This window comes from Hesperophylax consimilis, chromosome 22 (genome assembly GCF_061612785.1).
Source record: "Hesperophylax consimilis isolate HC1 chromosome 22, BYU_Hcon_1.0, whole genome shotgun sequence".
NCBI lineage: Eukaryota > Metazoa > Arthropoda > Insecta > Trichoptera > Limnephilidae > Hesperophylax > Hesperophylax consimilis.
Window position 1 is genome coordinate 2,938,144 of NC_142857.1, and position 15,831 is coordinate 2,953,974.

Here is a 15,831-nt window from a genome sequence, read left to right on the forward strand (position 1 = left end):
TACGATTGTAGCGCCACACCTTGCAGAAGTTGTTTGTTAAGTTATAGAATTCCCGGAGTAATGGATAACAAATCAAAATTTGAAAATTTTATGAACTGTAAGTAACTAGCTTTTACTACAAAAGCCCCACTCATTTTTGACATTTGAGTAAATTTTAAGGATTCCATAGGTCTCAAAAAGTGAATTTTAAGCACTCTCGTTATTTTTGTCATTCATTTACAAAAATGAAGGAAATATCACACTTTTTCTCAATTAATCTCCCAAAATTGTTTCCGTTGACATGACTTTCTGAGAACTACCAACCAGTGGTTTACCTTAAAAATAGGTACATTAGAAAATATGAGCCAGCGATATTAAAACAATAAAAGTATTTTTTAACAATTATAATTAATGGTTTGGTAATGGTGCAGAAGTACTAAACAAATCATGGGTAAGCAACTTGACAACGAGAGAAGAAGCCTTAATGTGTAATAAAGGCGTCAAATGGTTTAGGTAGAATATTATGCAAGTTTATCCATTAAATTATGCACTGCACCAATTATTTTGTATTTACAACTTCAATCACATTAGACACTGGGATCACAATGGTGTTGGTAACTTAGTAGTGGGAAGCGTGAGACACAGCGGCGAAATGGGCGGCCTTGGCGTGAGCTACCTCAGGGGTGTCTACGACGCGTCCGTCAATTCCGATGGGGGCGGCTCCATGGGCGTAAGATCCATAGACGGCAGGGGAAGCGTAAGCTCCATAGATGGCAGGGGAAGCGTAAGCTCCATAGACAGCGGGAGAAGCGTAAGCTCCATAGGCAGCAGGGGAAGCGTAAGCTCCATAGACGGTAGAGGCGGCAACACCACTGGACAGACGAGCGACGGCGGACTTGTGGGCGATCTTAGCGTGGGCAACCTCGGGGGTATCTACGACAACACCATCCTGGGCCAGGGGAGCGAGTCCATGAGCGTAAGCTCCATAGATGGCGGGGGAAGCGTATGCTCCATAGACGGCAGGGGAAGCAACATAGGACAGGGGAGAGTAAGCTCCGAGGACTGCTCCGTTGGAGGCGGCAGCCTTGGCAGCGAAGTGGGCGGCCTTAGCGTGGGCTACCTCGGGGGTGTCTACAACACGTCCGTCAATTCCGATGGGGGCGGCTCCATGAGCGTAAGCTCCGGAGTAGACTCCAGCGTAGTTGGAGGCACCGTTGTAGGCACCATATCCATGGTCGTACTGTCCATTTTCCTGGCTCTCGGCCAGACCCTCTCCCTTCCATTGTCCCTCATCATTGCTGATGTAGTGTGCGGACACCACTGCTCCCATGCACAGGAATGCGAAAATCTGTAATAATTAACATCAACTAATTAGTCAAATTTTTTTTATTTAATCCCCCAGCTTGTTAATTTTTTTGAATACAATTCAAAACACGCAATTTCAACTAAGGTTTTCAATTCAAAATTTATATCTTACCAGAGCGTTCATGTTGATTGTGTGGTGAGCCTTTTCTGTGAGGAAAACTGCTTGTGCCATGAGGGGAGAGAACGCAAGGCTTTATACTAGCCGAAAGCTTCCGGAGATAGAGGAGTGGGGCGCGGTCCGGTGACGGATACGCTACGGTTTTTGGCACATGCAACAATTTTAATATTGCCATAATCTCAATACGGACATTCTCTATAGAATTATTTTGAAAATATACTTCTAGGTAAAATTGTTATGAAAGCATTTGGGTTTAAAACATTATCTGTCAACAAACAATACTCTGTGAATCAAGTTAATAATTTAACATGTATTGAGTTACATTTAATATTTTAATAACGTTCGTTACATAAAGTATTTTTGAACAATTTTTATGAAAACACGAGTTGTACCTAAACAATTCAGCGTTTTTCATACGATTGTTTTTTATGTCAGTTTTGTTGGGAGAACTTCTTACGGTCTGCGGGGCTCTCATCGCATTACTTTCTCTTTAAACAAATTCTTTGTATAACCTTTTAAAATTAATCACATATTGAGAAATCTTCAAGGGTTGAATTCTTAAAACATCGCAGTTCAGTTTATTGCTGTTTTATGTATATCTAAAAAATAAAATAATATCATGCATTACTAAATAGAGAGCATTTGAAATATAATTGATCACTGTGTTAAGTTAGCTTTGTTCTGTAAATCATTCAATCTGATGTAATACATGTTTGCTAAATACAAACATGCTTTAAAAAAAACTGTTCATGTTGGTATTTTATAAATATCTACACCACTAGTTACTACGCATTGCTCTATAAGTACTTTCACAGATCTTTGAGTTATAAGTTTGGGCTCTTGTTATTATATACAATTATTAAACTTCTTTGTACAATTGAACTTTCTATGATAATCTATATTGTACCATTTTAATTATTTTTTAATGATAAAATTATTTTTATAAGGGTGACCGGATAAATCATCACACTAAGAATTCATCACATCTTTAAAAAGTTATATAAAATCATGGAAAGTGATGAAACAAAAACTTTATTAACTGGGTTAAGTAGGTAAGGTTAGGTTAGGTTAAAAAAAAATTTATTCATCGTTTTCAATAACTTTATATCACTTTTAAAAGTGCGTTGAATTGTCACTGTGTTGAGTTATCATGGAACCGTTTATAAGACAAGGTTTTATGCATAGCATAAAGGATAACAAATAATTATAAGCATTAATTAGTCGCTTGAAATATCAATATACAATGCAGCCAACGGGAATTAAACCCGTGTCTTCTTATGTCCGGTCAGGTGTTCTGAAACCACTGAGCTATGTCGGCTTATTTCGAACCCGCCAAATGATGCAACATGTATTAGTACCAATTCCCGTTGGCGGAATTTATTTTGACTCGGGAGATATGAAAAATTTATATTGATACTTCAGGCGACTAATAATTGCTCATAATTATTTCTATTGTACCTGCTTATATCGTTCATACTTAGTTTATTGTTATGTGCCATACACATTTTATTGTACTCCTGAACATCTTACCCATAGCAATGGATACATGTACAATCATTGAAAGCGTGAATTAAATAATGTATAAACAGTAATTATAAATTTAAATATTTTTTTGAAAAAGTTTCCTCTTTTTTAATTAGCTGACTTGTGTCCACCTCATTCTTGATTCATTGAAAATATAAGATTTAAAACTTGTAAATAGTTTTATAAAAAATTTGTTTAAAGCATTATAAAACTGTATTTAGATATTTTAGATATTTTTATTTATTTCTTCATTGCATGTTTTTTAATTTAAATGTTAGAAATCAAGTTTTTTTTAAATGTTGGGGCAGTCTGGGTATTTTGAAACCATTTAATTTATAAGCAATACCTCTGCCATTTGTCGCCCCAAATGGTTCACTAGGTTTGATGACTTAGCAGGGGTTCCCGCGTTTATGAGGTGGGGTTTGTCAGGTGTTGGTAACGGATGCGCCTGATAACCAGCGGCGTTCGGGAGAGTAGAAGAGAAATAAATTTATAATTTTGTAACTCACTAACTAACTAACTAACCATCACACCGTTTCCCTCAGGAGTAGGCAGAGAGGACGGACCGCCAAACAACTCGGTCTTGGCACACACTTCTTGCCTCATTTACATTCATACATCTTCTCATTTATAATCTTCTATTATTCAGACTCTATAAGGCCAAATATCAAATATCTTATACACTTGATGGAGTCATGTCTTCTTCGGGCGTCCCCGATTCTTCTACCATTCGCATTTGCTTCGTATATCCTCCATTCACTCTTTTCTACAGTTATTTGCTCTACGTGCCCAAACCATCTGAGAATCAAATCTTAATATTCCTCATTACGCTACATCAGCTGGGCATTCTTTGCGGATCTCCACATTTCTCACACGATCATGTTTGGTCTTACCACACATACGCCTCGGGGATCTCATCTCTACAGAATTCAGTCTACTTTCATCCTTCCTCAGCTATATCCATGCCTCACTGCCATACATGAGGGTATGTATCAGAACTCCATTGTGGGCTGCTAGCTTCACTTCTTTAAACAGCTTTTAGTAGGAGATTTTCAAATATTGTCATGATATTAGTAAGCCGGGAATTTTTGTCTTTCTTTTAAAAAAAATATACTCGCATATATCTCTATCAGCCTTCCCATCTCTCGTAAATATGCATCCTAAACACACAAACTTATCCGTCTGCTCCAATTATTCATCATTCACAAAAATGTTTTCGTACCGTAATACTGTTTTCGTACCGTAATACTGTTTTCGTACCGTAATACTGTTTTCGTACCGTAATACTGTTTTCGTACCGTAATACTGTTTTCGCACCGTAATACAGTTTTCGTACCGTAATACTGTTTTCGTACCGTAATACTGTTTTCGTACCGTTATACTGTTTTCGTACCGTAATATTTAATTATCTTCATTTTTGGAAGGTGTGTTTCCTTACGGATAGACAGGCGTATTAATAACTATTAGGGAAGATGGCAGAAAACACTTGTAATAAAAAAGTATTTTATACCAATAAACGACGATCAAGCAATATAATACAATGTTGTGAAATGCAAATTGGAATTCCATCACAAAAAAATTGCAGTATATTTTTGAGTATAATAATGTAACAAGTAATAGTTATGATTAATATTATTTCAAAACTTCAACAAAATTTACCTAAGTTACAATAAATGTAAACAAATAAGTTTTACTAAAAATCACAACGCTATCAAACACAATTATTGTATTGGTAATTATTTACTCGAGCGCGTTTACTGTATAAGAGATCTAGGCGTACTTTTTGATTCCAAACTCCACTTCGATGCGCACATAGATAATATTGTGAATAAAGCTTACAGCATGCTAGGATTTGTCATCAGAAACAGCCGTGAATTTCGAAAACCTGAAACATATCTTCTTCTTTACCACACTCTGGTCCGTTCTCAACTTGAATACTGCACCTCCATATGGAATCCACTTTACGATATCTATAAAGAAAATATTGAAAATATTCAAAAGAAATTTCTGCGATGCCTCAATTACAGAATGAGCGCACCCAAACGTGGGTACATAAATATGCTCTCGAGTTATAACGTCTCCACTCTATCTAACCGGCGAACATACCTTGATCTCATGACTCTGTATAAAATCTGTAACAACGTTATTGACTGTCCCGACTTACTGAAATTGATAAACTTCAAAGTACCACCCAGAGTAACAAGGCTTAACGACTTATTCCACATTAGCAGGACGCGTACAAATGCTGGTGTCAGGGATCCAATCAGAAGAATGTGCGAATCACTTAATCAGAATCAAAACCTCAAGGACTCTGACTTATTTTTTGATACACGCACTACTTTTAGTAGAAAAATGAAGACTGTTTTCCTACAAAGTTCAAAGTAAACAACTTAGACATACTTCGTTTAAATATATTTATATATTTTTTACTTTCTGTTTAACATTGTTTATCTATTTATATATTATATATATATTTTTTTGTTTTACCCTCTAAATTTTTTCAAAAATAACACAGGCCTGCAAATTGACACTTTTTGATAGTTTTTTTCACCGTAATGGGTGAATCGTATGTATTTTGGTGCGCTGAGTCCAAATATGCCCTCAGTTTTTTTCCAGCACGTAGGGATTTTCCGCAAAATGGAAATGAAAGTTATGCAAAACCCGCAGTACATATAGGTAAAAATGCATTTTGAAATGAAAAATAAATATATATTACTAGTGGTTTATTTACATTTTTAAATACAATTTGATAAAAATAATATGTATATACAATAAGGATTTATAATTCTTTATAATATCTACATTTTTTTCCCTCAAAACTCCGTTTTGAGCTTTTCCGTTTGTGTGGGAGGTCTGAAAGTTCTCTATGGAGCATCCAACAGTAGTCTCCTATCACATCACATCCCATCGTCCTTGGTACCTCCGTTCTATTTCTTTGATGTCTTGGTAGAACCTCTCGCCCTGTTCTTCACTTTCGGCACTAAGGTTTTCTGGGAAATAATTCAAATGGGAGTTCAAAAAGTGAAGTTTCAAGCTCATGGAGCACCCTAAGGTTTTAAAACATTTCAACATTTTTTTTACAATTTCTTCATAATCCGGGTCCTTATTGTTCCCCAAAAACTTAGTCACAACTTCTTTAAATAATATCCACGTCTTTTTCTCAGCTTTCATCACCATCACAACTGATTGTCTTTCATTAGTTTCCGAATGTCCGGACCAACAAAAACACCCTCCTTTAACTTTGCCTCAGACAGTCCCGGGAATTTCTTTTCAAGGTACTCGAACGTTTCGCCATCTTTTGGCAATGCCTTGACAAACTGCTTCATCAGTCCAAGCTTGATGTGAAGTGGGGGTAAAAGCACTTTTTTGGGATCAACCAAAGACTCAAAGTGAACATTTTTTTCTTCAACCTTCAAAGTTCTCGTTGGCCACACTTTTTTGCTCCAGTGCTGTGCTTTTGCCCGGCTATCCCACTCACATAGGAAACAGGGGAATTTCGTATAGCCACCTTGTTGTCCAAGCACCATAGAGATGACTTTGAGATCACCACAGATAGGCCATCCAAACTCCTTATATTTCAATTTATCAAGTATAAAAGCCATGTTGTCATACTTTTCTTTTAGATGCACAGAGTGCCCCACTGGTACAGAAGCGTATTTATTGCCGTTGTGTAGCAAAACTGCCTTTAAACTTCTTTTTGATGAGTCAATAAAAAGCCTCTAATCATCTGACACATGTTGAATGTTAAACATTGACATCAACTTGGGAAAATCAGAACAATATACAAGTTCGTCATCTTGGGAAAAATTTGGCTCAAATTGTTTTTCTCTGCTTCTGTACCAAGAGAGTGAAGTTCCAAATCTTAACTAATACTGTTAAATATACTAATTTTTATCATATTTCATAGTTTCTGATATAAAACTATAAAAAGCCGAATAGGAAAAACAACTTTTTTCGGCATATTCATAAATATAAGCCTTAAGGTAGGCCTTAAGATAGGCAAAAGAAAAATGCATTTTGCGGAAAACGCTTACGTGCTGGAAAAAAACTGGGGGCATTTCTGAACTCAGCGCACTAAAATACATAAGAATCACCCATTATTTTAAAGAAAGCAATTTGGTCGCAGGCCTGTGTAATTTGTAAATTCTTAAAAGGATATTGCGCATTTCTTTCATATCTCTATTCGTAAAATAATATTCTAATGTATATATTTTTCCCCTATTTATAAGTGAAAATATTTGTAAATGTTTTCTGCTGTTTAAGTTAATTCGTGAGAAATAGTTTGGATGCAGGTGAATTCTCTAGTTGATGTTTCGTATATATTTTTGTCAATTGATATCTGTATCTGTTTTTTCTCCTTAATAAAAAAAAAAAAAAAAAAAAAAAGATCAAATGTAATGATGATAGAGTTGAACAACCGATATCAATTTCATGATTGCCCCACTCCTTTCTTTATCCAAGTTCTCTGTTAGTATAAAGCCTTGCGTTCTCTCCCCTCACGGCACAAGCAGTTTTCCTCTCAGAAAAGGCTCACCACACAATCAACATGAACGCCCTAGTGAGTTTGAATTTTACAAGCTAGTAGAATAGTTAGTAAATAGTAGAATTAGCACAATAGATTATTAATATTTCGAATTCCTAGTTACCCAAGGTCGCAAAAAAGGACTGTTGAATGTAATCATTAATTGATATTTCTTTTCAGATCTTCGCTTTCCTGTGCATGGGAGCCGTGGTCTCCGCTCACTACATCAGTAATGATGAGGGACAATGGAAGGGAGAGGGTCTGGCCGAGAGCCAGGACAATGGACAGTACAACCATGGATATGGTGCCTACAACGGTGCCTCCAACTACGCTGGAGCCTACTCCGGAGCTTACGCTCATGGAGCTGCCCCCATCGGAATTGATGGACGTGTCGTAGACACTCCTGAGGTAGCCCACGCTAAGGCCGCCCACTACGCTGCCAAGGCTGCCACCTCCAACGGAGCCGTCCTCGGAGCTTACTCTCCCCTGTCATACGTCGCTTCCCCTGCCGTATATGGAGCTTACGCTTCTCCCGCCATCTATGGAGCTTACGCTCATGGACTCGCTCCCCTGGCCCAGGATGGTGTTGTCGTAGATACCCCCGAGGTTGCCCACGCTAAGATCGCCCACAAGTCCGCTGTCGCTCGTTTGTCCAGCGGAGTCGCCGCCCCTGCCGTGTATGGAGCTTACTCTTCCCCTGCCGTGTATGGAGCTTACTCTTCCCCTGCCGTCTACGGAGCTTACGCTTCCCCTGCTGCCTATGGAGCTTATGCTTATCCCGCTGTCTATGGAGCTTACGCTCATGGACTCGCTCCCCTTGCCCAAGATGGTGTCGTCGTAGATACTCCTGAGGTCGCCCACGCTAAGATCGCCCACAAGTCCGCTGTCGCTCGTCTGTCCAGCGGGGTTGCCGCCCCTGCCATCTATGGAGCTTATGCTTCCCCTTCCGTCTATGGAGCTTATGCTTCCCCTGCCATCTATGGATCTTACGCCTATGGAGCCGCCCCCATCGGAATTGACGGACGCGTCGTAGACACCCCTGAGGTAGCTCACGCCAAGGCCGCCCATTTCGCCGCCGTGTCCCACGCTTCTCACTACTAACTTTTTACTTCCTTAATTACTCTTAATAGTTATAAACATACCAAAATGTTATGAATATGTAAATATATATCACATACCCGAAAATATTTGATTTTTATTCTTCAAGTTTCCTTTTAAAAATAGGTTTATACTATTATACCCGGACAAATCAACTCGATACCCTTGCAACACATATTTTGATTATGAACAAAATTATCCACTGATACTTATGGAAGGCGGAAGAGCTATCACAAAAAATAACGTTAAGACTGATAAGGTTAATAATGTCATCACAAACATACTTTTATAACTTAATAGTTATTCATAATATGTACTTAGTCATATTATACTGTAACGTTTTTTTTTATATTCCGATTGTGATTAATCACTTAATTCGATACATATTTCGCTAGCACAATAATGAAACGGTGTATTATAGCAACCTTAAATCATTTAAATGATTCGAATTGCAGAAGCGTTTTTTTATTATACACCAATTTGAATAATGATACGTTGCCGAACTTTCCGCTTTTTTAAATTGGCAAGGCAAATTTAACAAGGCGTCGGCTTGTTGATTCCTTGAAATTATCGCTGTTGGACTAACGAATTGTGAAAAAAATCCAGGGACAAACGAAGCAAAATAAAATGGTTTTACATTTTGCAACATCTCGCTGTAGACAGTGAAACACTTCTGTTTCCTGGTTGGATAATAGGCATTATAAGATAAATGTTTTTTTTTAATCTAAAACTTGAGTTGTTTTTGTTTCTTCTGACCGTTTCGTCTCACGCATTTTAAATCAATCAAAAATTGAGGCTTAAAAATCTTTAATTTTTATCAGTGAGTTGAACAACTGATTTTTTAAATACACTTAAAGCGTAAGAAGAGATAGTAAAAGAAAACTGTCTCATTTTTTTAATGGAAATCAATACTTTATAATTTATCACATTAAAATTTTTTTAAAATAATTATAATTTTTTCAACAATTAAGAAAGTAAGTAGATTAATAAAAATATAATTACTAATAAATTTTTATATTTTTTCTGCGATTGCCCTCCTCTAGAAAAAACAAAACAAATACAATATTTAGGAATTGTAATTGACCATAACCTTAGATGGATACCTCACATCAAACAATTCAAAAATAAATTCCTCAAAACAATACACATTTTTTCTAAATATAAGAAACATGAATAAAAAATAAATATTTTAGAATTTGCCAATCAATTATAGAATATGGAATTATTGCTTGGGAAGAAGCAACAAATTCGGATATCAAATCATTAGAAATTGCACAGAAAACGATTTTAAAGGTAATACTAAAAAAACATAGACTGAATAATACAGACCAAATATTCAACAGTTGTAACGTACTAGATATACGCCAATTATACGTTAAAACACTACTAAACTACATTTTTGACCAAAAGAACAAATTTCAACGTACACAAAATATTACTAACAGACCAGTTAGACTTCGACGGTAAATACAAGCTTTGGACAAATACACTATCAATACCATGCTATAAAAGCTTTCAAAAGTCTAACACTTGAAAATAAAATTGAGAAAAACAAAAATAAATTCAGACACAAAATTACAAAATGGATTAAAGAACAAAAGAGACAATATTACCAAAATTTCATAACATAAAATAAAAAAAACCTACCCAAACCAACATAAAACACACATCACTCACAAACACACAAAATATAATATAAATTTAACGATTTTTTACTTTATTTCTTTTTTATTTAAATTTTATTTTATTTCAAATTTATTTTACTTTAATTATAATCTAAATTTTTAGTTTAAATTTATATTAATCTTATGTTTTTTTTCTTCATCAACATTATATATATATTTTCTATAAATGTATTATGAATATTTTGTGTTCTATAAAATGCAGCCTCAGCACGGGTAAGCCACCCAGAGAGGCCAACATTACTAAATTGTAATAAGAAATGTAAAATATTGTAACAAAATAAAAAAAATAATCTAAAATCTTGTTTGATAAATGAACAACAAAAAATGTGGGTGGCGAGAGCTCCTAGATATTATATTTAAGCTGAGTTCAATTATTAGTGAACACAAAAATTTAAGTTAATATAAAAATCATGCAGTGAAAATTAAAATCCTGACTCAGGAAAATTATTCGTTTGGAAATACCTTACTTTAACGGCCTCAAGCCAAATTCAAGTGGTGAAACATCAAAGGGTATATAATTAATGACCATTAATGATTTCCGATATTTTACTCAGAAATTAATAATGGCATAGGTAAAAATCATGAGCAGAGCTTGTTTATAAATAAAATGTTTTTATAATTTGAATTATAATATAAAAAACTTATAATGAAAATGGAGTTCTATAAATTGAAATTATTGCAATCATGACTAGACAGTCTTAGATAAATAAATTCTATTTTTATTTTAATATGCGACATACCTATATTAATTTTTTTGCAAGTTCCCCATAATGAATGTTTGTTTTTGGAATAACTAATGGCTAAAAATTCAAATTGAATATATTATATAATTATTGAAGAAAATATTTGTGATTTTCAAATAAAATAGGAACCTGGAATCAAGTTCCAGACATTTCATTAATTTTTATTTTTCATATTTTCGTTTGATAATCACTAATTTTGTCTACAAGAATTAAATTAGTATATTAAAATATAAGTGGATAAACAGGTCTTTAAAACACGCGCGATTTTTCGAGCACGACGGCGTAGCCGAGTGCTCGAAATAAAGCAAGTGTTTTAAAGACCAGTTATCCACGAATACTTTACGCTATTTTTTTATTGGTACACTTTGAAAACATAAATATTGATATTATTATTAAAAATTTGGAAATAAGAACTATTAATGAATTCGTGATGTGACATCACAATATCTTGTTGTCATGGAAATGAAAAACACAATTGACATTTAGACTTCACATTTTGTTGATTTGTTGATGTTGCCATGGTAACTTTAAAAAACGCGCGTTCCATAAAGTGCGATTTAAACACGCCAGAGCGTACTTTAAATGAGTAAAAAAGGGCACCAATAACAAAAAAATTTATTAATGATTACTGAATTGGAATTACGATAAAAAATCTAAATTATGCTTTTGGTAGTCCTGCATTACTTGCATTGATAAGCTTTCGTATTCCACTACGTAATACTAATAAATAACAATAAACAGAAGTCGGGAAGAAAAACTGAAATTCTGGGACTAACTACCATATTTGTCATTGTCTAGAATACTAAGGGAGGAAAATAATTACGCAGAGTCAATGGACACCTTTAATTTATCACTAAATAAATTCAAAAGATTGTTACTGAGGCAGTTCAGTTTTTAATAATGAATTTTTAATTTAGTATTTCAACACAGTATTTTTTATAATCCTGTTCCGTGTTATATCACTTCAAGGGCGCAGATTTAACCGAAGATATAGTATAATATATTATGTAAGCTTAAAAATAATTTCTTGTTTCTAATAAATATCATTGTGCTGGACATCAGATGATGATGAATGAATTTTTTTTAAGTGATAAGAAAGAAAAAATAAGCTCTTATTAATAAATATATATTTATTTATTTGGCTGTGTGAATATAACGTAAAAATCACAATGACATAGAATTGATATTGACAAATACACAGAATAATTCATTAAACCATAACAATATATTGATGAAGGTGACGGTGACAACATAAAGATATGTATGATTGATCAATTTCAGTTTCATTATAATTTTTAAGAAACAGTATATGAAAATAAAAACTAGAATCACATTAACACAGATTTCTCCAAGGAGATAAACACAGGGTCTTCAAAGAAAGGCGAAACTTAGTAGTGGGAAGCGTGGGACACGGCGGCAAAATGGGCGGCCTTGGCGTGAGCTACCTCAGGGGTGTCTACGACGCGTCCGTCAATTCCGATAGGGGCGGCTCCATGGGCGTAAGATCCATAGATGGCAGGGGAAGCGTAAGCTCCATAGATGGCAGCGGCGGCAACTCCACTGGACAGACGAGCGACAGCTGACTTGTGGGCGATCTTAGCGTGGGCAACCTCAGGGGTATCTACGACAACACCATCTTGGGCCAGGGGAGCGAGTCCATGAGCGTAAGCTCCATAGACAGCGGGAGAAGCATAAGCTCCATAGGCAGCAGGGGAAGCGTAAGCTCCATAGACGGCAGGGGAAGCATAAGCTCCATAGATGGCAGGGGCGGCAACTCCGCTGGACAGACGAGCAACAGCGGACTTGTGGGCGATCTTAGCGTGGGCAACCTCGGGGGTATCTACGACAACACCATCCTGAGCCAGAGGAGCGAGTCCATGAGCGTAAGCTCCATAGACAGCGGGGGAAGCGTAAACGCCGTAGACGGCAGGGGAAGCAACGTATGACAGGGGAGAGTAAGCTCCGAGGACTGCTCCGTTGGAGGCGGCAGCCTTGGCGGCAAAGTGGGCGGCCTTAGCGTGGGCTACCTCGGGGGTATCTACAACACGTCCGTCGATTCCGATGGGGGCGGCTCCATGAGCGTAAGCTCCGGAGTAGGCTCCAGCGTAGTTGGAGGCACCGTTGTAGGCACCATATCCATGGTCGTACTGTCCATTGTCCTGGCTTTCGGCCAGACCCTCTCCCTTCCATTGTCCCTCATCATTGCTGATGTAGTGAGCGGAGACCACGGCTCCCATGCACAGGAATGCGAAAATCTGCAATAATTAACATCAACAAATTAGACAGTATTCTTTTTTAATCCCCTTCGTTTTTTATTTAGTTTAAGGTATAATAACATTTTAGATGACTAGTTTGTGTAAACCCATTGGCCTCCGAATTGTTTTGTACAGAAGTTTTAAATCTGCAGTGGTGTACTAAATCTTACATAACTTTTAAACTAAACATGAAACAATTTTTTTAAATTTACTCGTTCATTGAATTAAGGTATGCAAAAAATATATGCAGTTTTTTTAAAAATAATAATAATATGATTAAACGAGGATATAAAAATATTTTTTTTATAAAAACCATTTTTTTTTCTTTTTTTTATAATTGGATCAAGAAAAGTTTTACATTAATCATACTTATGACCATAATATATTTTATTTCAATTTGGGCTGATGTTAGCCGCCCACCACGCATTTTACGAACAAGCTTGTCAATTCCCGAACCACACGCTATTTAAAAAAAAATTCAATGACGCTGAAATATAACAAAATTTCAATCGTAAATATCAGGAAAAAACTGTCACAACGGAGTCCTGCCAATTACTACGAAATGAATGCTTAATTATCTACAGAGCGATTGGCATTTAAAATTTTAAACACAGATGTCAATAATGTATCTCTTTTTCGTTTTTAAGCCGACGACACCAGACCCGCCGGGACGGCGTCGTTTGAGGCCAATGGGAAATAAAATAATACGTGCTGTATTTCATAATTTCAATTGGGCGAATCTGAGCCCTTCAATTTATGTTGTTTGTTACGTCGACTTATTCATTAGGCTGTTACTTCTATGGAAGCGAAAAAAACCGTGAATACATGTAGTGTTCAAAAGTTAAGAAATTTTTTCAAATAATTAACTCACCAGAGCGTTCATGTTGATTGTGTGGTTAGCCTTTTCTGAGAGGAAAACTGCTTGTGCCATGAGGGGAGAGAACGCAAGGTTTTATACTAGCAGAAAGCTTCCTGAGTAAAAGGAGTGGGGCAGTTGATAATATCGGAGGTTCAACTCTGTCATTATTTAATTCGAACTTGAAATAAAATTATGCATAACCGATCTTTATCTAAGGCTAAAAAAATACTTCTCTAAATAGTTGAGTGTGGAAAAATTATCGATATTCTTGTCAGAATTGCAGTATTTTTACCGGTTTTTTATATCCTCAAGATGAATACACTATTCACAGTTGGAATCATTTTCCAAAAAATAATATAACCTTATTTTTTCACAGCAAAGAGTTGTGATTCATCATCATTGAATGTATATTGACTGTGGTTTGGTAAAACCATTCAAGCCACAAAATGGAAACTTTACATGAAACGATAAAAAGTTTTTTTTCCCCAATTCGTATAACTAATTAAAATCTTTAAGTTTATATGAAAGTGGATATTTGTTTTTTTTTATAAATATGATTTAAAATATTGCAATTCTATTTAAAAATATGAGACATTTGAGAGTTAATTAATTTTACATAATGTTTTAAAGAAATATCCAAGCAATTGACTAGTTAAATTATTTTTTCTAATTTTTAAAATTAAAAATGTATCAATTAGTAAAAATTACTCTATCAAGATTTATTTTGTAAGAAGAACAGTATGGAATATATTAAACAGGTTTTAAAGTTTGTTGATATACCTTAGCATGGAAATGAATTCTCTTACATTAACTCCACAGCCAGGTCCTAGGAAGACATTTTCTGTTTGGGCTTAAGTCGTCTTTGGGATTAGGGCGGAACGAAATTTTTTTTTTTCTAATTCTGATTTGGAATAGTTGTATTAAGTTGCCAATTGCCATCAATTACCTCAATTAAAAATATAAAAAATATCAGACAACGGTAAGAGCCCCCGCCAAGACATCGAACATTTACAAAAACGACAGTTTAGGGGATATTTGCGCGGCCTAGAAAATAGTACAGAATTTATTAAAATATGTTTATTTTATTTAAAAACATATTCAAATATAGTTAACTAGCTATTGCAATCAAATATTTCTTTATTTTAATATACTTTGGCGCTGTAACAGAGGTGCAAAGTGCGGGACGAAGCGGAGAGCGGCACCTGACAATCTACGAAATGCAGTTATTTTGTTTAAACTACTGTCGATAATTGTCTCAGGTGAAAGGTCGCGCGTCAATTATATTCACGAGTACTTATTGATAAACGATTTTTAAGTGAATTAAACTGATTTCTAGAAGACAAAATTTAAAATGTCCGATATTTGGTGTAAGTGCAGAGTTGAAAGAGAATATCCTACCTACGTATGAAAATGTGATAAAATTCTACGAATGGGTAAGACAAGACTTAAAAGTAAGGAATAACACAACAAAAGAACCTACGTATTTGGAAATTGCCGTAGTAGTTTGAACGAAAATTGAAGAATTGTGGATAAAATCTTCGATTCCAATTGTCACACACAAAATAATCTTACAGTTACTAAAAAGTTATCACTCGAAGTGTTATAATTTGAAAAAGTCTTTGAAGAAACTTAAGGAAGAAAAGTTAGAAGAGTTCAGAGTACAGAATAGAAAGATTTTTGACA

At 35.4% G+C, this 15,831-nt stretch overlaps 3 protein-coding genes across 3 annotated transcripts; 1 reads left to right on the forward strand and 2 right to left on the reverse strand.

The window, feature by feature from the left end:
* Positions 1–368: 368 nt before the first annotated feature.
* LOC149412645 (uncharacterized) lies at positions 369–1,500 on the reverse strand. Its single transcript, XM_089645055.1, has 2 exons — positions 1,457–1,500; positions 369–1,327 (listed from the first exon to the last, which is right to left on the reverse strand). The coding sequence occupies exons 1-2, from the start codon at positions 1,466–1,468 to the stop codon at positions 599–601; spliced, it is 741 nt and encodes a 246-aa protein (XP_089501181.1). The 5' UTR covers positions 1,469–1,500; the 3' UTR covers positions 369–598.
* Positions 1,501–7,601: 6,101 nt separating this feature from the next.
* LOC149412646 (uncharacterized) lies at positions 7,602–8,609 on the forward strand. The gene has a single exon (XM_089645388.1). The coding sequence runs from the start codon at positions 7,707–7,709 to the stop codon at positions 8,607–8,609; it is 903 nt and encodes a 300-aa protein (XP_089501514.1). The 5' UTR covers positions 7,602–7,706.
* Positions 8,610–12,056: 3,447 nt separating this feature from the next.
* LOC149412647 (uncharacterized) lies at positions 12,057–14,205 on the reverse strand. Its single transcript, XM_089645034.1, has 2 exons — positions 14,161–14,205; positions 12,057–13,289 (listed from the first exon to the last, which is right to left on the reverse strand). Exons 1-2 carry the CDS (start codon positions 14,170–14,172, stop codon positions 12,423–12,425), a joined length of 879 nt encoding a protein of 292 aa, XP_089501160.1. The 5' UTR covers positions 14,173–14,205; the 3' UTR covers positions 12,057–12,422.
* Between the last annotated feature and the right edge of the window lie 1,626 nt (positions 14,206–15,831).

Coding starts and splice junctions, on each gene's coding strand:
- LOC149412646 (XM_089645388.1), top strand. CDS start 7,707: ATGGGAGCCGTGGTCTCCGCTCACTACATCAGTAATGATGAGGGACAA.